Source organism: Panthera tigris, chromosome B1 (assembly GCF_018350195.1).
Source record: "Panthera tigris isolate Pti1 chromosome B1, P.tigris_Pti1_mat1.1, whole genome shotgun sequence".
Lineage (NCBI taxonomy): Eukaryota > Metazoa > Chordata > Mammalia > Carnivora > Felidae > Panthera > Panthera tigris.
Genome location: NC_056663.1, coordinates 72,974,108 through 73,000,325, shown reverse-complemented (window position 1 = coordinate 73,000,325; position 26,218 = coordinate 72,974,108). Strand labels below are relative to the sequence as shown.

At 37.8% G+C, this 26,218-nt stretch overlaps 1 protein-coding gene across 1 annotated transcript in view; it reads right to left on the bottom strand.

Moving 5' to 3' along the window:
- DCHS2 (dachsous cadherin-related 2) overlaps positions 1-26,218 on the bottom strand; it is a 243,217-nt gene that overhangs the window by 60,747 nt on the left and 156,252 nt on the right. The window contains exons 6-10 of the mRNA XM_042983735.1: positions 24,888-25,075; positions 23,427-23,526; positions 18,857-19,014; positions 16,609-17,452; positions 13,780-14,019 (exon numbers count right to left, since the gene is read on the bottom strand). Of these exons, the coding sequence (XP_042839669.1) occupies positions 13,780-14,019; positions 16,609-17,452; positions 18,857-19,014; positions 23,427-23,526; positions 24,888-25,075 (1,530 nt within the window). The remainder of the gene's footprint in view (positions 1-13,779; positions 14,020-16,608; positions 17,453-18,856; positions 19,015-23,426; positions 23,527-24,887; positions 25,076-26,218) is intronic.

The following is a 26,218-nucleotide window of genomic DNA, read 5'->3' as shown; positions in this document are numbered from 1 at the left end:
TTATACCTATAGTTTGCATATATACATTTTTTACATACATTTCACACTCCCAAATTCACACCCTTCATAACTGAAATTATGTGAAATAACTTTAAAATATGGTTCTTTTAGAATTTAATTAGTGCCTTCCTTCTTCCACCTTATACCCTATAATCATCCAGAAGAAACACAGCATCATCAAACGTGAGCACCAAGAAAATAAAAATAAAATAGAGATTATTCAGTCTAATTTCATCACTTTACTAACCATATTGGAAATAGGGATCTGAAGATATTCAGTGGTATACTTATGACATACACCTAGTGAGGTGTGTGTGTGTGTGTGTGTGTGTGTGTGTGTGTGTGTGGACACATACATATATTGCTCTTAGACCTCACGACCTATAGCACTGTGACCTCTTAATTTCTCCAAGACACCCCTCTCAATTCGGTTCTTTCCCTCTCCAGCCCAGACCCATGAATGATCACTTTCACAACTGTGACAGTTTCCTCAGTCTGGTGGCTTTTGGCCAAAGATGCCGAGCAAAGCCTTAAGCCAGCATCATTCCAACCATCTCTCTGCCCTCCTTGGATACCCAGCAGATAACTGGGGCTGGAAGAAAATGTCACTACAGCATAGACTGAGGCTGCAGAAATGTCATCATCATCCAGCAGTCCCCTTCCAACTCTCCTGTGTCACCCCTCTCCTATTCAAGGTCTCCCACCCAACACCTCTGGGCTCACTTCCACAGATGGCTTTCTGTCATATTTCCCAGAGAAAATGAAGGCATCAGGAAAGCACTCCCTCAACTTTCTGCGTCTACACTCAACTCTAACTCCTGGTTTCTGTTTCAATGGCAAGAGTAATCCTTCCAGTGCTCCTTTTAGGAATTTTCCTCATTTCTAGTCTTTCTCATTAATTATTTCCCTTAAATTATATTCTTCTCTGTCTAGAGGAATCAAGATATTTTTCCTTTTCATTATAGCTAAGCTTATTTTAAAAATGCTATCCGTTCTCTGCAGCTAGCTTGAAAATGTCATACCTAGCTATTCTTTCTACAGTCACCAAGACCTTCTGGTTATAAAATTTACTGGTTATTTTAGTTTTTATCTGATTTTTCTTCTCTGTGGCTTCAGATATTGCTCACTGATGTTTAAAAAGATGGAAAAGCAAGTTGACAATAAATTTCATATTAAAAAAAAGATGGAAAAGAAGGAACAAAGTGAAACAGATGAGAGGGAGAGACTAAAAAGATGGTGGAGGAAGGAATTCATCCCACCTCTTTCCCAATCCACTGTCTTCAACTTTTTACCCATATGCAGATGACATCCATGTGTCTGCTTTAAGCTTCAGGTCTTTGGTTGTCTCATTCATTCATGTGTTCATTCATTCATTTGTGTGTTCACTCATTCACGTGTTCATTACACATATGCACATATACTGAGTGCCAGGCACTGGAAAGATACCCTTGAATAATAAGTAATTATCTTGGTTCTCAAACTTTCCCTCTAGTGGGGCAAGCAATTATATCAATGAATTATAGACAGTGTCATAGAAAATATGAAATCACTGAGGAAGTGGATCAGGGAAGACTCACCCGAGGTAGACAGTTTTTCATTACCTCATTAAATAAACATATACAGACAGTGACAGTAGATGCTAAGGTACCATGCCAGGGGCTAAGAATATAACTTCCAGCAGGAAGGCAAATTCTCTCTCCTCACAGTGCTTGCAGAATAGCACGGCACAAGGATAAGTTAGCAAGCAACTACAATTCCACATAAGACATCGCTGGGAAAGTATGGTTGTCTTCTGTCTAAGCTGAGCCTCTAAAGATGAATAGGATTTAACAAGTAAGAAAGAAGAAAGAATGTTTGAATGCATTCAAAGTGAAATCCAAACACCTTAGTACAGTCTACAAAGCCCCACATTATATGGGTTCTGCTTATTTCTCCAACCTCTTCTCACATACTCCACTGCTATGCTCCTGGCCCCGCTGGCTTCCCTTCTGTTCTGCAAACATGTTTCATTTCTTTCTGTCAGGTCTTAGTAGTTGCTGATCTCTCTGAATGCTCCTCTCTCAGTTCTTTCCGTGGCTATCATGAAACTATTGTTGTCTTGGATCTAAATCCATCCTGCTCTGCTCTGCCCCATGATGCTGGGGCTGGGGATCTGTAAGCCACAGTCTTGTCTTGCCAATGGACTCCATCCTCTGGTCTGCTGCCAGGGGACACCAGAGGGAGAGTGAAAGTCAGAAGGAGAGGCGATGGGACCCCCTTCTGTTTGCTTGCTGTCTCTGTCAGCACTGTAATTTCATCTACTTTAGTAACTGCTCATGGCTTTCAATCTTCTGGCACTCCCAGAGCCAGGCTCTGCAAGGCCCTTTAATTTTCTCTTTAGGTTCTGATAACCTTGACCTCTTCTAGGGGTGATAGCTGTTTCTATGGTTATTTTTCCTGGGTTATCTCCAGATTCCCTTTTGCTTACTTAGCCTTCCAACACCTGTATTATAATCTCTGGTTTTCCTGGCTGCACCTGACTGATAGAGAACTTGGCAGCAGGATGGGTCTCAGGTATCAGGGATTCTGAGTTTGGTTATGTCTTTGGCCTTGCATACAGTGATGGGTTCTTTGATTATGGGAAATGGGATACTAGTAGTTCATGACTTGCAGTGATAGCACAATCAATTAAATTATCACCTGCATTCAATTATGAGGAAGTTACTATCAAAGGACTCAAATTCCTTAGAGGACCAAATGGCCGTATGATAGTAAAAAGGAGTATGATGTGAGATAGCTGTTTCTGAACTGTACTAGGAACTTACAGAAAGAAAACTACAAGTTGAAGCTTTAAACCTGCAGCCAAGTCATAACTAAAAACCAGAAAGCTTCTTGCAAGCCCTAAAATTAATCTCCCTGAAGATCAGACTCAAACTGAGTGGCAGACACAACAGGTAACTTCTAGCAAGGAGACGTTTATTCACATGAAGACCTATAAGTACAGTCATCCCAACATATTGCAGGCAGTCATGTGCAAATCTGGCTCCACTTCTAAAGAGTGGAACAATTTTTCTAATTTATATTAGAATAAACCTGGGGAATATGTGTGGAAATCATCTCTGAGGATGTGAGACCCAGGAAAATAAAACACAATTTTGGTTTAGGCTGGAATTCTTGGTGTCATGTGTTAATTCATACAGTTATGTCTCTTGACAGTTTCTTTGATGGACTGATTTAATAGTGGCCTATCCTCACTGAGGTTGAGATGCCGCATCTTCTGCATACTATACAGTAAGATTCGAAAAGCTTGAAGAACTGGGAATGTTAGGACAGGTTTGCCATGTATGACATGCCCACCCAGCCCTCTACCCCTACCCTCAGTACATTTCCCAAGAGTTCAGAGGACCTTCCTTTACAAAGACTCTGGGAAAGATATCAGTTAGAAGGATGCCAGCATCCTTTAAATGCCCCTCTGCTGGGCACTTGTACCCCAATGTTTATAGCAGCACTCTCAACAATAGCCAAATTATGGAAAGAGCCTAAATGTCCATCAACTGATGAATGGATAAAGAAATTGTGGTTTATATACACAATGGAATACTACGTGGCAATGAGAAAAAATGAAATATGACCTTTTGTAGCAACATGGATGGAACTGGAGAGTGTGATGCTAAGTGAAATAAGCCATACAGAGAAAGACAGATACCGTATGGTTTCACTCTTATGTGGATCCTGAGAAACTTAACAGAAACCCATGGGGGAGGGGAAGGAAAAAAAAAAAAGAGGTTAGAGTGGGAGAGAGCCAAAGCATAAGAGACTGTTAAAAACTGAGAACAAACTGAGGGTTGATGGGGGGTGGGAGGGAGGGTAGGGTGGGTGATGGGTATTGAGGAGGGCACCTTTTGGGATGAGCACTGGGTGTTGTATGGAAACCAATTTGACAGTAAATTTCATATATTAAAAAATTAAAAAAAAAAAAGAGTCTCATGACAGCCGGCAAAGGCAAGGAAATTAAAAGCAAAAATGAACTACTGGGACCTCATGAAGATAAAAAGCTTCTGCACAGCAAAGGAAACAACCAACAAAACTAAAAAGCAACCGACAGAAGGGAAAAAGATATTTGCAAATGACATATTGGACAAAGGGCTAGTATCCAAAATCTATAAAGAACTCACCAAACTCCACACCCGAAAAACAAATAATCCAGTGAAGAAATGGGCAGAAAACATGAATAGACACTTCTCTAAAGAAGACATCCAGATGGCCAACAGGCACATGAAAAGATGCTCAACGTCGCTCCTCATCAGGGAAATACAAATCAAAACCACACTCAGATATCACCTCACACCAGTCAGAGTGGCCAAAATGAACAAATCAGGAGACTATAGATGCTGGACAGGATGTGGAGAAATGGGAACCCTCTTGCACCGTTGGTGGGAATACAAATTGGTGCAGCCGCTCTGGAAAACAGTGTGGAGGTTCCTCAGAAAATTAAAAATAGACCTACCCTATGACCCAGCAATAGCACTGCTAGGAATTTACCCAAGGGATACAGGAGTACTGATGCATAGGGGCACTTGTACCCCAATGTTTATAGCAGCACTCTCAACAATAGCCAAATTATGGAAAGAGCCTAAATGTCCATCAACTGATAAATGGATAAAGAAATTGTGGTTTATATATGTAATGGAGTACTACGTGGCAATGAGAAAGAATGAAATATGGCCCTTTGTAGCAACATGGATGGAACTGGAGAGTGTGATGCTAAGTGAAATAAGCCATACAGAGAAAGACAGATACTGTATGTTTTCACTCTTATGTGGATCCTGAGAAACTTAACAGAAACCCATGGGGGAGGGGAAGGAAAAAAAAAGAGGTTAGAGTGGGAGAGAGCCAAAGCATAAGAGACTCTTAAAAACTGAGAACAAACTGAGGGTTGATGGGGGGGGGGGGGATGGAAGGGAGGGTAGTGATGGGTATTGAGGAGGGCACCTTTTGGGATGAGCACTGGGTGTTGTATGGAAAACAATTTGACAATAAATTTCAAAAAAAATTTTTTTAATTAAAAAAAAAAATAAAATAAATGCCCCTCTGCTAATTGGCCTCTGGAGGCTGTGAATGATGGTGCCCTGACCCTGGAGACCATCTTCTGAGAACAAACACTCTATACCAACTTGTAAAAACAATCAGAAGTGATTTGCTTTTAAATTCAGCATCCTTTCTTAATAAAAACCCTCGAGAAAGTCAGGATAGAAGGAATATACTTAAACATCATAAAAGCCATTTATGAAAAGCCCACAGCTCCTCAATGGGGAAAAACTGAGAGCTTTCCCCCTGAGATCAGGAACACGACAGGGTTGTCGACTCTCACTGCTGTTGTTTAACATAGTGTTGGAAGTTCTAGCATCAGCAATCAGACAACAAAAAGAAATCAAAGGTATCAAAGTGGGCATAGATGAAGTCAAGTTTTCACTTTTTTGCAGATGACATGATATTATACATGGAAAACCCGATAGACTCCACCAAAAATCTGTTAGAACTGATACATGAATTCAGCAAAGTTGCAGGATACAAAATCAATGTACAGAAATCAGTTGCATTCTTATACACTAACAATGAAGCAACAGAAAGACAAATAAAGAAACTGATCCCATTCACAATTGCACCAAGAAGCATAAAATACCTAGGAATAAACCTAACCAAAGATGTAAAAGATCTGTATGCTGAAAACTATAGAAAGCTTATGAAGGAAATTGAAGAAGATACAAAGAAATAGGAAAACATTCCCTGCTCATGGATTGGAAGAATAAATATTGTTAAAATGTCAATACTACCCAAAGCTAACTACACATTCAATGCAATCCCAATCAAAATTGCACCAGCATTCTTCTCGAAGCTAGAACAAGCAATCCTAAAATTTGTATGGAACCACAAAAGACCCTGAATAGCCAAAGTAATATTGAAGAAGAAGACCAAAGTGGGAGGCATCACAATCCTAGACTTTAGCCTCTAGTACAAAGCTATAATCATCAAGACAGCATGGTACTGGCACAAAAACAAACACATAGACCAATGGAATAGAATAGAGACTCCAGAATTGGACCCACAAATGTATGGCCAACTAATCTTTGACAAAGCAGGGAAGAGTATCCAATGGAAAAAAGACAGTCTCTTTAACAAATGGTGCTGGGAGAACTGGAAAGAATGGAAAAAAGACAGTCTCTTTAACAAATGGTGTTGGCAGAACTGGACAGAAAACATGCAGAAGAATGAAAGTAGACCATTTTTTACACCATTCACACAAATAAACTCAAAATGGATGAAGGACCTGAATGTGAGACAGGAAGCAATTGAAACCCTAGAGGAGAAAGCAGGAAAAAAGCTCTCTGACCTCAGCCACAGAAATTTCTTAATTGACACTTCTCCAAAGGCAAGGAAATTAAAAGCAAAAGTGAACTATTGGGACCTCATGAAGATAAAAAGCTTCTGGACTGCAAAGGAAATAATCAACAAGACTAAAAGGCAACTGATGGAATGGGAAAAGATATTTGCAAATGACATATCAGATAAAGGGCTAGTATCCAAAATCTATAAAGAACTCACCAAACTCCACACCCGAAAAACAAATAATCTAGTGAAGAAATGGCAGAAGACATGAATATACACTTTTCTAAAGAAGACATCCAGATGGTCAACAGGCACATGAAAAGATGCTCAATGTCACTCCTAATCAGGGAAATACAAATCAAAACCACACCTCATGCCAGTCAGAGTGGCTAAAATGAACAAATCAGGAGACTATAGATGCTGGTGAGGATGTGGAGAAACGGGAACCCTCTTGCACTGTTGGTGGGAATGCAAACTTGAGCAGCCTCTCTGGAGAACAGTGTGAAGATTCCTCAAAAAATTAAAAATAGATCTATCCTATGACCCAGCAATAGCGCTGCTAGGAATTTACCCAAGGGATACAGGAGTGCTGATGCATAGGGGCACTTGTACCCCAATGTTTACAGCAGCACCTTCAACAATAGCCAAATTATGGAAAGAGCCAAAATGTCCATCAACTGACAAATGGATAAAGAAGACGTGGTTTGTATATACAATGGAATACTACTTGGCAATGAGAAAGAATGAAATATGGCCATTTGTAGCAACGTGTATGGAACTGGAGACTGTTATGCTAAGTGAAATAAGTCAGGCAGAAAAAGACAGATATATATGTTTTCACTCCTACGTGGATCGTGAGAAACTCAACAGAAGACCAGGGGGGAGAGAAAGGGGGAGAAAAAGTTACAGAGAGGGAAGGAGGCAACCCATAAGAGACCCTTAAATACTGAGAACAAACTAAAGGTTGGTGGGGGGTGGGGGAGAGGGGAAAGTGGGTGATGGGCATTGAGGAGGGCACCTGTTGGGATGAGCACTGGGTGTTGTATGGAAACCAAGTTGACAATAAATTACATACAGAAAAAAAACTTAAAAAAAAAAGAAGTGATTTGCTTTTACCCAGCAGAAACAACAGAGTACATCTCTATGTAATCTCTTCCACTATTGGTCATCATCTACTTGGCAGAGATATTGCTCATCTTGGGATCCAATAGAACATCATACTGAACCACTACTTTGATGACATCACAACTGGATCTAATGTGCAGAAAGTAGCAAGTAACTTAGATGTCTTAATTAGATGTATCTATTAGACCACCCATTGGCAAACTATAGACTACTGGCCACTATTGTAAAGTTTTGCTGAAACACACCTGCTCTCATTTCTTTATGTATTATCTGTTGCTGCTGTCTTGGTGAGACATCAGAGTTGAGTGACAGAAACTGCATGGTCCTCAAAACCTAAAATATTTAGTACCTTGCCCTTTACAGAGAAAAGTTTGCAGAGCCCTGTCCTGGAGTCAGGGGTGGGAGAGGGATAGCAGTTGAGGATAGAGAAGAAAGCTAGAGTCACTCCATAAAGTGATTGGCTGTTAAACAAGAGAAAATAAAACTTCATCCTCAAAACCATGAGGAATTAATAAAGAATTCTGACCATAGGAGTGTTATTTTCAGGTTTACTTTTTAGGAAGATCATTTGTCATGGAACTCCTCAACCGTAGAATGCCCACACAAGTCAGACATTTCTAAAGCAAAATAGGATCATGCCTGACTGATTGAATTGAATAAACAAATGAATGAATTCTGAAGAGTGAAGGCAACTTGAAGCAGGTTATTTTACAGATGTTCCAATTTCTCAAATCACAGAGTCAAAATCTTTACTGAGCTACTATGTCTTAGCTTGCACTACGTTAGGGACCTGGGATAAAAGTGAATAAAACATGCCCTGAATCCATGAGAAGTTCCCAGCCTAAAGGGCAGAGAGACGAGTAAATAATTAGACAATGACAATTCCCTGCATTAAATAAGACTAAATCAAAGTTTTAATAGTGATTGTCTCTGGGTGAGGAAAATTATAAGTGGTTCTTATTCTTTTTTTTTCATGCTTACTATTTCATTAATTTTAAGGCTTATTTTCCCCCACATTTGAATATTTCTGAAGTTAGATGCATTTTACAATGAATGCTGTTTTAGAGTCAACGAAACAGATGAAATACTGTCATGGCAGTGTTTCTCCCTCGCTCCAAGTATAGGCTGTCGTGTGAAGTTGTAATCCAGCACAAGACATTTTTCAGGAAATCAGATCCAGAGTTAATTCCAAATAAACTCAGACAGAGAATACAGCTGACCCTTGAACAACACAATTTGAACTACGCGAATTCATGTACATTTTTTTTATAAATACAGTATAGTACTATAAATTTATTTTCTCTTCCTTCTGATTTTCCTAAAACCATTTTCTTGTCTCTAGCTTATTTTGTTGCAAGGATATAGTATAGAATACATATAATCTACAAAACATGTGTTCATTGACTGTTTACATTACCAGTAAGGCTTCTGGTCAACTGCAGGCTACCAGTGGTTAAGTTTTTGGAGCCTCAAAAGTTAAACGTGGGTTTTTGACTGTGTGAGGGGCAGTCAGCACTCCTCATCCCCACGTTGGTCAAGGGTCCACCGTACAGTTTTTTTATGGAATAGAGAATAAAATCTCATTATAGAATTTGACATTTTTTGCATGGCAACGTGCTGTGAAATGATCTTGTATTCACCACTATTGAGCAAATATATCAGCAGGCGAGATTCATCTGCCCTAGCCGGGGCACCCTTTCTCCAGGGAATAGGGGAGGGGTGCCCCCGGGGGTAAATCTTTTCTCCTTAACAATAGAACTCTTGTTGGTGGTACCAAAGCTGTAGCAGTTTTAATATCTTAGTTAAAACCTGGTAGTTGTTTTTCCCTTTTAATACATGAAAAAACTCCTGTTAGTACTAGTGTGAGTCATACATCATAAACATGCAGGGCTCGAAGTCCCATGGGTTTTGAAGGCCAAACAACACTGTAGGCTTACAATTTTAAAAACATATGTTAAGCTTTCTAGTATTAAGTAACGCTATACTATTTTTTAAAAATACATACTAAAAAGTAAACCATTCATAAATTCCAATGTGATGCCAGTTATGTTAAAATCTTGACTACGTCATCTAGTTCTTATGCATAATTCTTTTTCATTGTTTTAAACCAACAAGCAAAGATAAAAAACAAAAACCAAAAAACAAAAACAACAAAAGGTTGAGGGAAAATACATTCAAAGGCACTTGCTTAACAAATCTGGCCTCATTAAAAACACTGAGATTAACAGTAAGCCAAAATGGTCTCCACAACACGTCAAGGTGCATGAGACTCATGAAGATGCTAATGTGTATTTCAAACATCCATCAATGCAAAGCCAGAAAAACAAAAATTTTGCATCTAAATTCTCCATCCAGCAAACCATAACCTTTGGCATAACGAAGTCTTCAATTCAGTTTAAGTAACAGGTTTATTCTAAAAGAAAATAACACCAACAGTAGGCACCCTGACAGTAAAAAGTGGAATGCTATTTATGATCATCAGTTTTAGTTGATACATGTAAAAATTTGAGAGAAATGCTTTTCTCTCTCTTCTTACATTGAAGCAAGAGATTCCTTAGCAGTGTCCATTACCAAAACTAAAATTAGTAAGGTAAAGTAAGGTCAAGAAGAGGAAGCATTTTATATATTTTAATAATTGCTGATGAGTAATGACTCCTAATGATTGCATGGATTCACATCGGTGACATGTTCAGCATATGTCTGTGAACTTTGGGAAGTAGTTTTTGTGTTGCTCAGGGCCCTATGTTGCTCAATTTACACCAGAGAGCATTCTAAGAGAACTTTATTGAACTATTGTGAAACACAACGCTTATGTATATTTTCCATTGTTTCTATCACCCTTAAGACCATACTGCCAAAAATGTGCTAAATAAATTCTATAAGTACAAGTTGGGAGGAAGAATTGGTACCACACTCCAGCCCTGTGTCCTTGAGCATAGTAAGAGTAATTCTGTGATCATACTGCCCCATTCTGGTCAAAAGAGAGAAAATTAGGTTAGTCTTTGAAAAGAAAGTTTTTGCAGCATCATATACAGATTTATGCAAAATGCATTTCATTAAAAGATGATGTTTTCCCAAGGGGCAAAGCATCTAAAATGGTATACAATGTAGTTTAAAAGCTCAAGGAAGTCTATCTTTTACCCCTTGGATGAACAATTTGGGAAGAAAATGCTACTGTTAATACTAATATTACCATGGACATATCTATTACAATTTTTGTTAAAAAAATTATACTGATGGGGCGCCTGGGTGGCTCCGTTGGTTGAGCGTCCAACTTCAGCTCAGGTCATGATCTCACGGTTTTCGAGTTCAAGCCCCCGCCTCAGGCTCTGTCCTGACAGCTAGGAGCCTGCTTCGGATTCTGTGTCTCCCTCTCTCTCTGCCCCTCCCTCGCTTGCACTCGGTCTCTATCTCTCTCAAAAATAAACATTAAAAAAAAATTTTTTTTAATTATACGGATTATGTAATGCCACTTGCTATATACAAAGGTGAACTTAAAAAGGTTGGCTCATTCATGGATTGAAAGAATTAATATTGTTCAAATATCAATACTTTCCAAAGCAATCCACATATTCAATGCAATTCCTATCAAAAGTCCAAAGGCATATTTCATAGAAGTAGAACAAATCATTCTAAAATTTGTATGGAACCACAAAAGATCCCAAATGACTAAAGCAATCGTGAGAAAGAACAAAGCTGGAGGTGTCATGCCCCCTGATTTCCTACGACAAAGCAACGGTAATCAAAACAGTATGGGACTGGCACAGAAACAGACACAGAGATCAGTGGAACAGAATCAAGAGCCCTGAAACAAACCCACACAATACATGGACAATTAAGTTATGAAAAAGAAGCTAAGAATATACAATGGGGAAAGAGCAGTTTCTTAAATAAATGGTGTTGAGAAAACTAGTCAGTTACATACAAAAAAATGAAACTGGGCCACTATCTTACACCAAATACAAAAATTAACTCAAAATGAATTAAACACTTGAATGTAAAACCTAAAACCATAACATTCCTAGAAGAAAACACAGGTGGTAAACTTTGTGACATAAGTCCTAGTGATGTTCTTGTGGATCAGATTCCAAAGTCAAGGGAAAGAAGAGCAAAAATTAACAAATGAGAATACATCAAACTAAAAAGCTTCTGCATATAAAGGAAACCATCATCAAAACAAAAAAACACCCTCCTGAACAGGAGAAGATATTTGCAAATCATGCATTTGATAGGGGTTAATATCCAAAATATATAAAGAACTCAAACTCAACAACAAAAAACAAACAACATGATTTTTTAAAGTGCAGAGGATCTGAATAAACATTTTTCCAAAGAAGACGCATAGGTGGCCAACAGCCACATAAAAAGATGTTCAACATAACTAATTATTAGGGCAATGCAAATCAAAACTACAATGATATGTCATGTCATATCTGTTAGAATGGCTATTATCAAAAAATAACAAGTGTTGGATAGGATGTGGAGAAAAGAAAATACTCACACACTGTTGGTGGGAATATAAATTGGTGCAGCCACTATGGAAAACACCATCATGGAGAGTCCTCAAAAAATTAAAAATAGAACTACTGCATGATCCAGCTATTCCACTACTGGGTATTTATCCAAAGAAAATGAAAATGCTAATTTCAAAATACACTTGTACCCTTATGTTCACTAAAGCATTATTTAAAATAGCCAAGATTGGGGCGCCTGGGTGGCTTGGTCGGTTAAGCATCTGACTTCAGCTCAGGTCATGATCTCACGATCTGTGAGTTCGAGCCCCGCGTTGGGCTCTGTGCTGACAGCTCAGAGCCTGGAGCCTGTTTCAGATTCTGTGTCTCCCTTTCTCTCTGCCCCTCCCCTGTTCATGCTCTGTCTCTCTCTGTCTCAAAAATAAATAAACGTTAAAAAAAAAATAAAAAAAAAATAGCCAAGATATGTAAGCAACATAAATGTCTATCAATGGATGAATGTATTAAAAAATGTGATACACACACACACACACACACACACACACACACACACACACACTACTCAGTCATAAAAAAGAATTAAATCTTGCCATTTGTAACAACATGGTTGGACCTTTGGACATTGAGGATATTATACTAAGTGAAATAAGTCAGAAGGAGAAGGTCTGATACCCTATGATTCAGTCCCATGTGGAATCTAAAAACAAAAGGAACAAAATGAAGTGAAGAGAAACTCATAGATACAGAGAATAGACTGGTGGTCACCAGAGGGGAAGGCAGTTGGGGATGGGTGAAAGGGGTAAAAAAATGTCAATTGTAGAGTGACAGATGGTAACTAGATTTGCGGGAGTAACCACTTTGTAGCGTATACAGATGTCCAATTATAATGTATGTCTGAATCTTCTATAATAAAAATATATATATGCAAAAGGTAAAAAGATGAGCTTATCAAGCAATTTGTATGAACTCAGATGGGTAAAATTGGCATATGCTTTCAATGGCAAACACTTCACTGTAATTTTCAGCATTATTTTTTTTAAATATAAACAACATTATTAAAATTACTGAATCTTACATAGAAAAAGTCACAGTGATATTGAAAAGCAATTCTAAGACATTTACAAATTACTAGCTACAGTCAATTCACTCACTTCAAAGTTATTTGTCTGGACACAGTGGCTGACATTAATAAGAGTAATAACAGTAATGACATAAGTTAACATTCATTGACCACTTATTGTGCCAGTCACTGGTCTTATCTCTTTACATGTAATAATGCATTCATAGTCATAACAGAACTACAAATTAGGCACTATCATTATCCCCATTTTCCAGATAAGCAAAGAGATCAACAGATAGAATTAGCTACTTGTTCAAAGTTACACAGCTGAAGTAGAGGGTAGTTCTAGGATTCAAACCCAAGCATCCTCTCTCTTCCATTGTGCTGTATATAGAGGAAATACAGAACCATTTACCTTCTTGTATGCAATGTATCTAACCATTACACTCTGGAAGTGTGAAACTTTGTCTATACTTTTTCAGTTTATTATCAAGATCAAATCAGTAAGTTGCATACAAATTAATTAGGTGTGTATCATTCTACCATAAATAATATAAATCAATACAAACAAAAGCCATATTGAAGCAAACATTATCTTTACGTGTGTATATGTTTTTATGTGTATGCTAATTAAAGAAGTATTAGAAGTTTGAGATAAGTAGCAACTGTCTTCATTTTTCTGAGCCATAACTAGTTTAAATTATGTGAATTTTTGTTTTTGGCATTAATTGCCAAGTTTCTATACTTTTAAATTACCTGAATCTCTGTCCATAGCTTCAACCCTTATGACAAACTCCCCTGGATTTTGGTTTTCTTTAACTGAAGCTTCATACAAGTTCTGCTGAAATACTGGTGCCTCATCATTTACATCAAGAACAGTAATTGTCAAAGTCTGGGATGAAGAAAGCACGGGTATGCCGTCATCCAGGGCCAGAAGGGTCAGAATGTGCTGGGTTTTTATTTCATAATCCAAAGGACAAGTTGTTGTTAGTAAGCCTGATTTGAAAGAGGAGAAGAGAAATATTAGAAACATTTTTTTAAAGAAGTCATGGTTACTCCACCTTTGTCTAAATTACCTAACTTGCTAAAAATTCAGACGTTTTCTTTGTTCAAGAATAAATCTTATTGGGGTGCCTGGGTGACTCAGTCAGTTAAGCATCTGACTGTTGAGACTCTTGATGTCAGCTCAGGACATGATCTCATGGTTCATGGGATCGAGCCCCGCATTGGGCTCTCACAGAGGCTGCTTAGGATTCTTCCTCTCTCTCTGCCTCTCTCTCTCTCAAACTAAATAAATAAACTTTTAAAAAAAAATAAATCTTATTAAACCGACGTTGAGTTTATACATTACCAAAAATAAAAAATATATATATTGCCAAAAAATAAAAATGATTCTTTTGACTAAGAGACCAAGAACATTCTAGTTTAAATTATAAAATGAATGAGAATTCAGAAATAATCTATCATATATCATTATCTATGGAGATGATTACATCAAAATTATTTACTTATCCAACTTTTACTTTCATTTAAAAAATCTAGGTTAGAGGTGCCTGGCTAGCTCAGTCGATAGAGCACATGGCTCTTGATCTCAGGGTTGTGAGTTCAAGCACTGCACTGGGCAGGGAGCCTACTTAAAATAATAAAACAAGGGTGCCTGGGTGGCTCAGTTGGTTGAGCATCTGACTCTTGATTTCAGCTCAGGTCATGATCTCAGGGTCATGGGGTCAAGTCCTGCATTGGGCTCTGTACTGAACATAGAGCCTGCTTGGGATTCTCTCTCTCTGTCTCTCTGTCTCTCTCCCTTCCTCTGCCCCTCCCCTGTTCTCACATGCTCTCTCTCTCCTTAAAATAAAAAAAATTTTAAAACCCCAAAGCCAAACCAAAACCAAACAACAAAACTAAAACAAACAAAAAAACAAATCTAGGTTGTGAGAGTATACACTCCAGGTCAAATGACACGTCGTGTTTAATGTTTTAAAGTGACCAAGTTACAAAAAGGTGAGTATGGCTACATTCTTTAAGATAAAGACTTAACATCTCTTTATACTACTCTCCGTTAACTATCTTTTTTTTTTTTTTTACTAACAAAAGATAGTTAAGACTTTATAACTCAGGTAATAAACTCCAAAGCATGTAACTTACCTAAGCAAAGTGTTACAAAGCTTGCACACATAGAGCTGTTACTGATTCCAGTTCTCATAATTCTTCTTTTAGGATTGCTGTTTGCTTCTCTAACACATGCTTATCCTATGAGAACTTATCTTCATATAATTAAAGAAGCTTGCCCTTTTAGATTTCATAAGATAGTTTTTCAATTACTTATCACTTTATATTTCAGAGCCAAAGCCATTGCAAAACCCACTATGTCTTCCTCATAAGAAATGTGAGCTTTGTGAAGAAAAATAGCCTGTCTTCTCTGAATGCATTCAGCAAGGATCATTTATGTCTTTGAAAAATATCTCCACTGAAACAGCCAGTACAATTGCTCAAGAGTCGTGATACCTATATTACTGAAGCATGATTCTAATTTTATCCATCCTCTTTAACGATCTGGAATAGACCTTCCTTAGCCATGCTGGAAAACATTTTAAGTGTCATTGAAACAGGTCCTTGGAGACCCCTGCTCTAACAGAAATCAGCAGCTGAGTCTGGACTATCTCTCTGTCAGCTGGGCTTTTAGGTGATGGTCATGCGTGCCTCAGAATGGAACCATATGTACAGGATTTAATAAATATTTTGATGAAATTTTCCAACGGTATATAGCCAGACTATAATCATGGCTTCCAAATCCTATACATTCAGTCCCATTCCAAATAATGTTCCTAACTAACAGTTGGGCCAAATGGTATATACATCTGAGATGTTTTATCTAAGACTTATGCAGAAATGGCTTTATTATATTTTGCTAGTCCATCTTTTCAAATCAGGTTGAGGGATGTTAATTTCCAATTTCACAAGAATGACACTCTATACATGTAATCTTCCATCGAAACACATCAAAATTTCTAGGAGATGTTATCTGGCAATATGGTGACAGCAAGAAAAGTGAAATGACAGTGAATGACATTGAATAAGTGACAGAGGGGACGGTGAGTAAATGCTTCTGCAAAAAATAAAATGTTACAGCTGATGTGAAAGGGTCTTAATGCCCATATCAATCCAATAATTTACAAATACAGTATTTCCAACTATTTACAAATGTGTATTTGCACAATCTTACAGATAGGATTCTATGCTAATGTCTGATCAATGCTGACGCTTAGTCTTGCTCTGCCTCAATTTACTTTGGGCCCTGTGAGGACCCACAGTGCAAAGTCTCAAAGAAGTTTGCCACTGTATATTCATCCCATGAAATGTGAGCTAACAACAAAGCACAGTCGATTTTAATTTCAACAAAAAGGTCAATTACAGTTGGTTCTCTAAATACAACCTCTGTGCCTATCATATACATAAGTTAAACAGTAAATCAAGTCACATTTCTTTAAAGCCAGTATATCCTGAGAATTATTTTAACATAGGAAAACAAAAAGGACAAATGTAAGCAAGTGATCAGAGACTTTAATTGACAATGGCATACAGTACCTGATGACTCATCTAGCGTAAAGGCCATGTTTTCATTTCCTGAAAGGATGCTGTATGTTACCCTTCCATTCCTTCCTTCATCTGGATCTTGAGCAGTTATGTGGTGCACCAAAGAGCCCACTGTGGCATCCTCTTTGATGTGGGCCATGGGGAAAGATATAAAAGTGGGGCTGTGGTCATTTACATCCAAAATCACTACCTTTGCCATCAGTGATCCCACGCGCCGGTCTGTCACATTCACAGCCTGATCGGATGCTGTTATTGTCAGCATGACAGCTGGAACTCTCTCTCTGTCAAGGGGAGATGCAGTGACTAATGTGCCAAATGAGGGGTGGATAAGAAAGGGACTCATGCCAGGGTGGTGGGATTCAATGAAGTATTGAATTCTACTGTTCAAAAAACTGCCATCCCCATCCTTGGCATTGAAGACATGCACCAGCGTCCCTATAGGGACATTCTCTTCCACGCTTATCACGATGAGCTCTTCTTGGAAAGATGGGGAATGGTCATTCTGATCTTCCACATCAATATTAAGGAAGACTGTGCTATTCAGGGGAGGGGTTTTGCTATGGTCTTTAGTAACCACCCTGAATAAATAATGGGATGTCATTTCATAATCAAGTTCCTTAGAAAGGAATAAGTCTCCTGTCGAGCTGTCAATTTTGAAGTGCCCATCCTTGTCATCTGCAGCAATACTAAAATGTAACTTTCCATTATGATGTTGCTGAAGGTGATCGGGTGACTTTATCAAGCTCATTATTTTTGCAGGCTTCAAGTTTTCTGGTAAAACTAAGTGTCTAATATTCTGAGAAATGATAGCTCTCCCTTTAGATAGAGGTATCACCTGAAATAAGAATGGAAAGGAGGTGTTAACTTGGGATCCTTTGTAACAGATGAATCAATAGATGTGATGATAGTATATCAGAAGCAAATCCCTTCCATTTGTATGATACACATATTAATTGGTGAGAAAACGTCTTTTTCTATTATATAATTCCAAGGTGTCTCTGAAGATTGAAAATTGCGTAATAGCTAGGAGATAAGAAAGTACATAATTTTCCACTTCCCCATTTGTTTTAATGTGCGATAGTATCTGGGAGATAAGAAAGTACAGAATTTTCCACCTCCCTGTTGGTTCTAATGTGTCAAATGAGGTTTGGTAAGACCGTGCTACAGTTAAGCTGAATTGTAGCTTTGTGATTCTTCAACAAGACTGTGGGATAGATAGTTCTCCAAATTACTCTAAATCCTAGAGACCAATATATCCATAATGGCCACATCTGTGCACATTTATGTATCATGTGTCTTTGTTTATCTGAAACCAGAGACTTGGAAGTATTATGATATAGAATTTTCTCCTAACCCACATATCCTCAATCAACAAAGAATATAATTTGGAAAGCGAATTCTTAGGGATATCTCTTCTTGATTATTACACACATCTATACTAATATTACTGATTATCATGTGCATGAACAAAGAAATCTAGCTAAGCACAGTCATCTCATCTTTGACTGGTTAGTGTGAATTTTTCCTACAATGAAGACTTCCCACAAGTTGTTTGCTCATTATGATTAAAGCAAAGCCGTAAAATACGGTTCTCAAGTGACTTTTCTAAATTTAAAAATAATGACAAAGAACTATGTGACTTATTATTGACCACGTGTTTACATACAAGTTTCTCCCACAAATTTACCAGGTCCTTGCAATTAGGAAAAAGTAAAAGACAAGACACTTTTTTGTTCTTCATAGGCAGAGCAATGTAAATGCAGTGAGCCTATGTAGTGAGAAAGGTAAGTATCTTGTCAGGAAACGTACAAAGTCAAAAGTTAAAAGTTATTTGGGTCTAATCATTTCGCGAGTCATAATAAAAAGACACACATGAATCTTCGGTGCTCTCTAAATACAGCATTCACTTTATTTAAGGAACTTTGACCATAACATTTGTATAAAAATCAAACAAAAACCTTCAGAACACCTTTAAAGTTTTTTATTTTTTAAATGTTTATTTATTTTTGAGAGAGAGAAAGAGACAGAGCATGAGTGGGGGAGGGGCAGAGAAAGAGGGAGACACAGAATCTGAAACAGGCTCCAGGCTCTGAGCTGTCAGCACAGAGCCCGACATGGGGCTTGAACTCGCAGACCACGAGATCATTCCCTGAGCTAAAGTCGGAGGCTTAACTGACTGAGCCACCCAGTCACCCCTCAGAATATCTTTTCACACTGTACGGTGACAATGGAACATTACCTGAATATTAATGACTGCCTGTCCTTGAAGAGGAGGCTCCCCCTGGTCACTGGCAATTATGGTCATCCTGTAGGAAGGTCTGTAGTCATGTGAAAGTATTGTGGTTGTTCTGATTTCACCACTGTTGGCATCAATCTTGAAGTGATCAGAGCTACCTTCTATAGACACACACGGAAATTAGGAAATCGATGTTAACTGACAGTGCAGAAAATAAAGAATTAACTAATCTACATAACCATATAATTTGGAAGCTTTATTTGTTTTTAGCTCTGTGAGTGTACAAACATAAAATAATACTAAAAATATAGGCAAGAAACGTAACAGATTTTTAAATGTTTTATTATGGAGATTTTCAAACATATATAAAAGTGGAAGGAATGCAACAATGAGCGTTTGTGTGGCTATCATTTTAGCTTTAATAATTATCAACTCATGACTGATCTTTATTCCCCATTCATATAATTTCCCCTTACCATCTTCTTTTCAAGCAAATTCCAGAAATCCTATCATTTCTTCTGTATATATTTCAACATGCATCTCTAAAAAATAAGGAAAAGTTTGCCTGGGTGGCTCAGTCGGTTAAGCATCTGACTTTTCATTTCAGCTCAGGTCATGATCCCACAGTCTCATGAGTTTGAGCCCGGCATCAGGCTCTGTGCTTACGGTGTGGAGCCTGCTTGGGATTCTCTGTCTCTCTCCCTCTCTCTCTCTCTCCTCCTCCTCCCCTACTCATGCTGTCTCTGTCTCTCTCAAACAAATAAACTTTAAAAAAAAACTTTAAAAAAAAAAGGAACATTTTTAATATAGTCACAGGACTTCATTTTTCTATTAAAAATTAATAATTAGCAGGGCACCTGGGTGGCTCAGTCGGTTGAGCATCCGACTTCAGCTCGGGTCATGATCTCACCCTTCCTGGTCCCCGAGTTCGAGCCTCATGTCAGGCTCTGCGCTGACAACTCAGAGCCTGGAGCCTGTTTCAGATTCTGTGTCTCCCTCTCTGTCTCTGCCCTTCCCTGGCTCATGCTCTGTCTCTCTCTTTTTCTCTATCTCAAAAATAAACATTAAAGAAAGTTTTTTAATTAGTGATTATCCCTTAATCTCATCAAATGTAAAGCCAGTTTTAAATTTCCATGGTCTCATAACTATCTTTTCTTTTCTTTTTTTGGTTAGCTCAGCTCAGGTTCAATGTAGAGTCTCTGTTTGCATAACTCTTCAATCTGTGCACTTTTGTTATCCAGCTCTTCATTTTGTTCTTGCAACTCATTTGGTCAAGAAATGGATCATGTATCCTGAAGTTTATCATGATCTGGATTTCACTGTTTCTCATCTCTAACATGTGGCTTAATATGTTCCTCTGTTCTCTGTTCCTTAAATGGGAAGGTAGTTCTAGAAAGTGAATCAGATTCAGGTTCAGTTTTGGGGGGGCAAGTTTACTTCATAAAGTGCCATTTTGCATTTTCCTTCAAAAGCACATGTCTGATGGCCTCCTTTTTTGATGTTGGCCCCCACTGATGCACAGCTAAAGATACATTCACTAAAGATACATTCAGTGTTGCAAAGTACAATATTCTGAGTCTATCATCCATTCTTCATTTATTAGCTGGAATATAGTAATAAAGAGAAACTTTCATCTACATATTGGTCATCCAATGGGACAGTTCATCCCAGGAAAGTCAGAATAAATACTTGATGCTAAACTTGTTTTAACAGTGCTCAGAATAATGGATTGGCTCACTAACATCGTCTAGGGCTCCAACTATGACAACGAAAAGTTTGTTTAGTTTCTGTTTTAAGAATCATTAAGCATGAATTAAACACATTGGCAGGGTTTCAATCTATTGCCATTATTATTCTTATTGATGCTCAAACTGTCCCTTCTTTGAAGAGTGGGATCCTCTTAAAGCTGATTCCTGAATTTTTGTAATATGATCCTAGTAATCTGTAGTAGGCTTCCTGTAGCTGGTAGGACAAAATGGCACAGACTCATCTTATAGATTTCCTGCCCGGGACCTGGAGCCAGCTGTTTCTTCAAGGATACTTTACCAGTTATAGAAGATATAAAGACAAATAAAAAAGAATTCCTGCTCTTAAGAAAGTTGGAGGGTGCCTGGGTGGCTCAGTTGGTTGAACATCCAACTTCGGCTCAGGTCATGATCTCATGGTTTGTGAGTTCAAACCCCACGTTGGGCTCTATGCTGACAGCGTGGAGCCTGACGCCTGCTTGGAGTTCTGTGTCTCCTCTCTCTGCCCCTCCCCTGTTCACACTCTGTCTGTCTCTCAAAAATGAATACACATTAAAAAAAAAAGAAAGTTGGAGGGTAGAGCAGGAATTTATGTAACATCTATTTCTTTGTGATTTCTATGCTTTGATCCATTTATTTAATTCTTAACAAGAATACTGTAGGAGATTTTCATGAATGTTATACATGTCTTTATTTGTATTATATTTATTTTTATCTTGTTATTTTTCTTATATTTTATAGTTTCCTCTATTTAGCAGTTGGGTTGAAGTACAAGCAAAAATATGAATAACATAATATATACCATCATTTTTTATATTGCTATGCCCCAAGTATCATTCTAGAAGCTAAGGTTTAAAAATAATCTATATTTCAAACATTCGGAACTATATGCTGAGCATCCATGTAAACATTTCCAAATGCGTCAATTCGCAAAATTTCTTCAGAAGTTTTTAATAAATGACAGAGTAACACTACAGCGGAGGATCTGGGTATACTTCCAGATCACATTCCCCTCCTTCTCCGTAACTAGACCCTTTTCTAAAAGTAGTGGTTTATGTTTCTAGTCCATATATTCACGAGTAATATATCACATGGTTTTGTTTCCTTCTAAATAATGGTATTAGAGCAGGATTAGAGCTTAATATATTAATTTTTCTGTGTATGTCCGTGTGTGTGTGTGTGTGTGTGTGTGTGTGTGTGTGCATGCAGCAGGCTCATTATCACTCAACAATCCATCACATCGTCTTTAGGATCTTGAACTTTCCCAAGCATGAACATGATACGCCTTTTCATTTCATTCTTCTTTAAGATCTTTCATTAATATTTTGTTATTTTCTGGGGCTCCTTGGTGGCTCAGTTGGTTGAGCGACTGACTTTGGCTCAGGTCATGATCTCATGGTTTGTGAGTTCGAGCCCCACGTCAGGCTCTGTGCTGGCAGCTCAGAGCCTGGAGCCTGCTTTGGATTCTGTGTCTCCCTCTCTCTCTGCCCCTCCCCCACTCATGCTCTGTCTCAGAAATAAATAAACATTTAAAAAATATTTTGTTATTTTCTACTTTAAAGGTCTTGAATGTCTTTCACTGAAATTTTCCTCCCTCTGCTCCTATCAGGATGATCCTGATTTGGGGGGTTTTGAAACATATTATGTAAGGGGCTCTCTTTAAGAAAAATAAGACCATATTACAAATATAAATTGTTCACTGCTCCCTACTCCCATCCCAGAAGAGCCCTTCAGGTGAAGGCCCTGAAACTTAAACTCCATTACTTCGCAGTAAATCTGCCCCAATATCCTATGGTTTTCTTTGTTACAGTGAGTGAGATCTTTGAAAATGTGCTTCGTTTTTTTAAATGTTAGTGGTTTTTGTATATTGACATAGTTCCCAGAAGATTTTTATCTTATTCATTCCAATGGTTTGGCTGCAGGATCTTTTGGGTTTTCCGTGTGGACATTATCTGCATAATAGGTAATATTATCTCTTGCCTTCTTATGTTTGTCACAAACATGACGAAGCAACAAATATCTTTTGAAAAGAGTGTAAAATGTAATGCCAACTAAAGCTTATCACTGGAACAAATCTGAGACTTGCACATTCTAAAACAAAAACATAAATATGGAGTTCCAACATACACACACATATATATATGAATGCATGTGACCTTTTCCAGGTATGGTTTACTTTGACCTTAAGAATATTTAGTCTTCATAAAGATTCATAGATTCTTGGTACTCATGATCATATTTCTTTATACTTAATACAATTTTGATTCGCTAAATACTTTATTTTCAATAAAAGTTGATTTGCATTTCAGATTACTGAAAAATATTCATTAAGGTGGATGGTTGGTTGGTTTCTATTTGAGACACACAAAAACCACTATGATTTTACATTACATTTTTAAGTTATTTTTAATTTTTCTAATGTTTATTTTTGAGAGAGAGAGACAGAGAGACAGAGAGACAGAGTGCAAGCAGGGGAGGGGCAGAGAGAGAAGGAGACACAGAATCCAAAGCAGGCTCCAGGCTCTGAGCTGTCAGCACAGAGCCTGACGTGGGGCTCGAACTCACAAACTGTGAGATCACATGACCTGAGCCGAAGTAGGATGCTTAACCAACTGAACCACCGGGGGCCCCAATTTAGTATATGTGCTGCCAAAGCAAGCACAGTTATTTTTTAAAATAAAGGTGATTCTAGATAATAACAAATTTATTTTGTTTGTACCTGGTGTTATTTTCATCATTAACCATTTTCCCAGAAGAAGGTAGATAGTTGGTAGACAAAAGAGAAAATTCTAAAAGCTCTTAATTCTTTTATGAAGGGTGACTTTTACCTGGAGATACTGAATATACGACCTCTGCATTGTTTCCTTCGTCAAAATCCTTTGCAAACACAGTTGTCACCAACATATTTACTGGCTGACCTTCCAGAACCTGTCATTAAAACAAACGGCTTAAAAATTAGTCAAAGTTTAGAAAGAAATATGAATCTTTAAGTGAAAGAACACATTACTACTAAGCATTTTGAAAACTATTTTAAACATTTAAAAACATTTAAACATTTAAATATTTAAATATTTAAACATAAAAACATTTAAACATTTTAAAATCCACATATAACTCAAATGTCTACCACATAAATTATATAAATAATTTTTACATAAATGCAAATCCATGAAAAGAAACAGCACTATAAATTTAAGTCTTTCACTCAATTTGGACAGACTATATGCAGCATTTGAACTAATTTTGAGGGAAAAAAATAAAATTGACTAAATGATCTTAGATTTTGGACATATTTTAAGAATTCTAGCATCTTCTCATTCCCCAAATATGCTAGAGATTGATATAAACCTTTATTTCAGGGAACACACCTAATACAGGTAACATACCTCATTAGTTAACAGGAACTTTTCAGAGGATTTTGAAATGTACACGTGGAGTTGAACTCCAAGTGAAGAGTCCTGCTACCCTGCCATGGGATATTTTAATGATATAATTAAAATCAAAATGATACTATAAGAACGCTTTGCTTTGGTAGAATTTTCCTTAAATACAGCTTTGGAGGATGATTTTAAAACTATTAACTGTCTCGGTACCTTTTCTGAGTTGTTCAATATGCATATCTGAACACAGTTTGAGTGTCCGGTTGTTTTGGAGTATAGCTTCCAAGCTTTTTATTCGTTCATTTAAAAAAGTAAAGTACCTCCAACATATATTTATTAATTATGTACATAAACAAATATTCTAACTTACTATGTGTACTATAAACCATAGAAAACGTGGAGATGAAAAAGATGAAATAAATATATAGACATAATGAGAAATTTCTGCACGTGCTACCAAAGATCAAATTTTATAATCTCTGGTTGCACGTCTACTTTAGAGCTACAAATTGTTCCCCTACATTTAACTAATCAGCTTAGAGATGGGTACGAATCACCCAAAAGGAACTCTGCACAAAGAGATGCATGCAAGTTACTGGAAAAACAATCCACACCCGAGCACTACTGACAATGGGGCACCATTATGTTTGGGCGCAATGGGCAAAACTGCATTATCATTACACTAGATGGGTGATCTCAAATAGCACATACAATCATTTTTTTTTTAATTTATGGGGGTTTTTTGTTTTTTGTTTTGACATGTGAATAATTTCTAGATCTTCTGGAAATGTATGCATTGCCACACCAAGGCTGATTTGATAAATTCACACATTTGACCACAAGATGGTGCTCAAAACAAATGACTAAGAACATTACAAATTCACTGCAAGGTTACTTCACTCTACAAACCTTGACGTGCAATTCCTTTCCAGGGAGACACTGTGGGAAATATGGCCTGTTGTCGTTGATGTCAGTAACTGAGACGTAAACCACCATGCTGGCGTTTCGTGGTGGGGAGCCATGGTCGGTCACTAGGACAATCACCTGATGGTGTACCTGATGCTCATGGTCCAATGCCACCCAACTGATCAATTCGCCTAAGGAATATGGAGTAGAACAAAAGAGGCTGTCACCACGTACTAGAATCTTGCCATTATGAACCACATCCAAGCTAAATCACAGAAAGGAAAACCAGATAGAGAACTCAGAGTAAATGCACAGTTTCCAAGATGATGTATATTAGTAGTTTGACTCCACTGTTAAATTTCCTGAAGTTTCTCCTGAAAATACCACTTTAAATTTGTCCCTCTTTGTATTTCAAACTATCTACCATTGACCATTTGAACTAAAAGAAAAATGCATTCATAAAAATAAATGATGAAGTACTCCGTGTGAATTTTGTAATAATTTAGAAGATTTAAAATTACAGCGTATCCTTTTTAAATTATTTATCTATTTATAATTTATTTTTAATGTTCATTCATTTTTGAAATAGAGCATGAGCAGGGGTGGGGCAGAGAAAGAAGGAGACACAGAATCCGAAGCAGGCTCCCGTCTCTGAGCCGTCAGCACAGAGCCCGAAACGGGGCTCAAACTCACGAGCCATGAGATCATGCCCTGAGCTGAAGTCGGCACTTAACCGACTGAGCCACCCAGGCGCCCCCGGCATATCGTTCTTCATACTGCTTTATAAAATCATGAAAAGCAGCTCTAACATTACAAGTTCTGGGTTTTTGGTCTCAGTTTCTCCACCTCAGAGACTTCAGCCGTGGAGACTCGGGCAGAAAATCGCAGCTACCTCCACCTGCTGCCAGGGGCATTGGAGGCCACATATTCTCTCCCCAAAGCCCAGCTCCTGCTTCAGGGCTCCACCGCCATTAATTTCCTCGCTCCTTATGGAAATATCTATTTGTGAGAAAGTCAATACGAAGCGACTTTCTGTTACTTTTGCCCTCTTCATCCAAATGAAATGACAGTGTGTAAAACAAAACAAAAAGTGAAATTAGGAACAGAAAGGAAAATTCCTGTTTGGGTAAGGTGCCGAACTGTTGAGCCGAAACCCAGTGTTTACCACATAAACTACATTTATGTAGTGTTTACAAGATTGTTGACAAAAATCACATACACAGCAACTGCATTTTGAGAGTTCCAAACTGTACTTCTCCTCTGAAAACCCTACACCCTGAATGGCAAGCACATTTTTATTTGACGAACCAACTCTGATTGACAAGTAGCAGTCT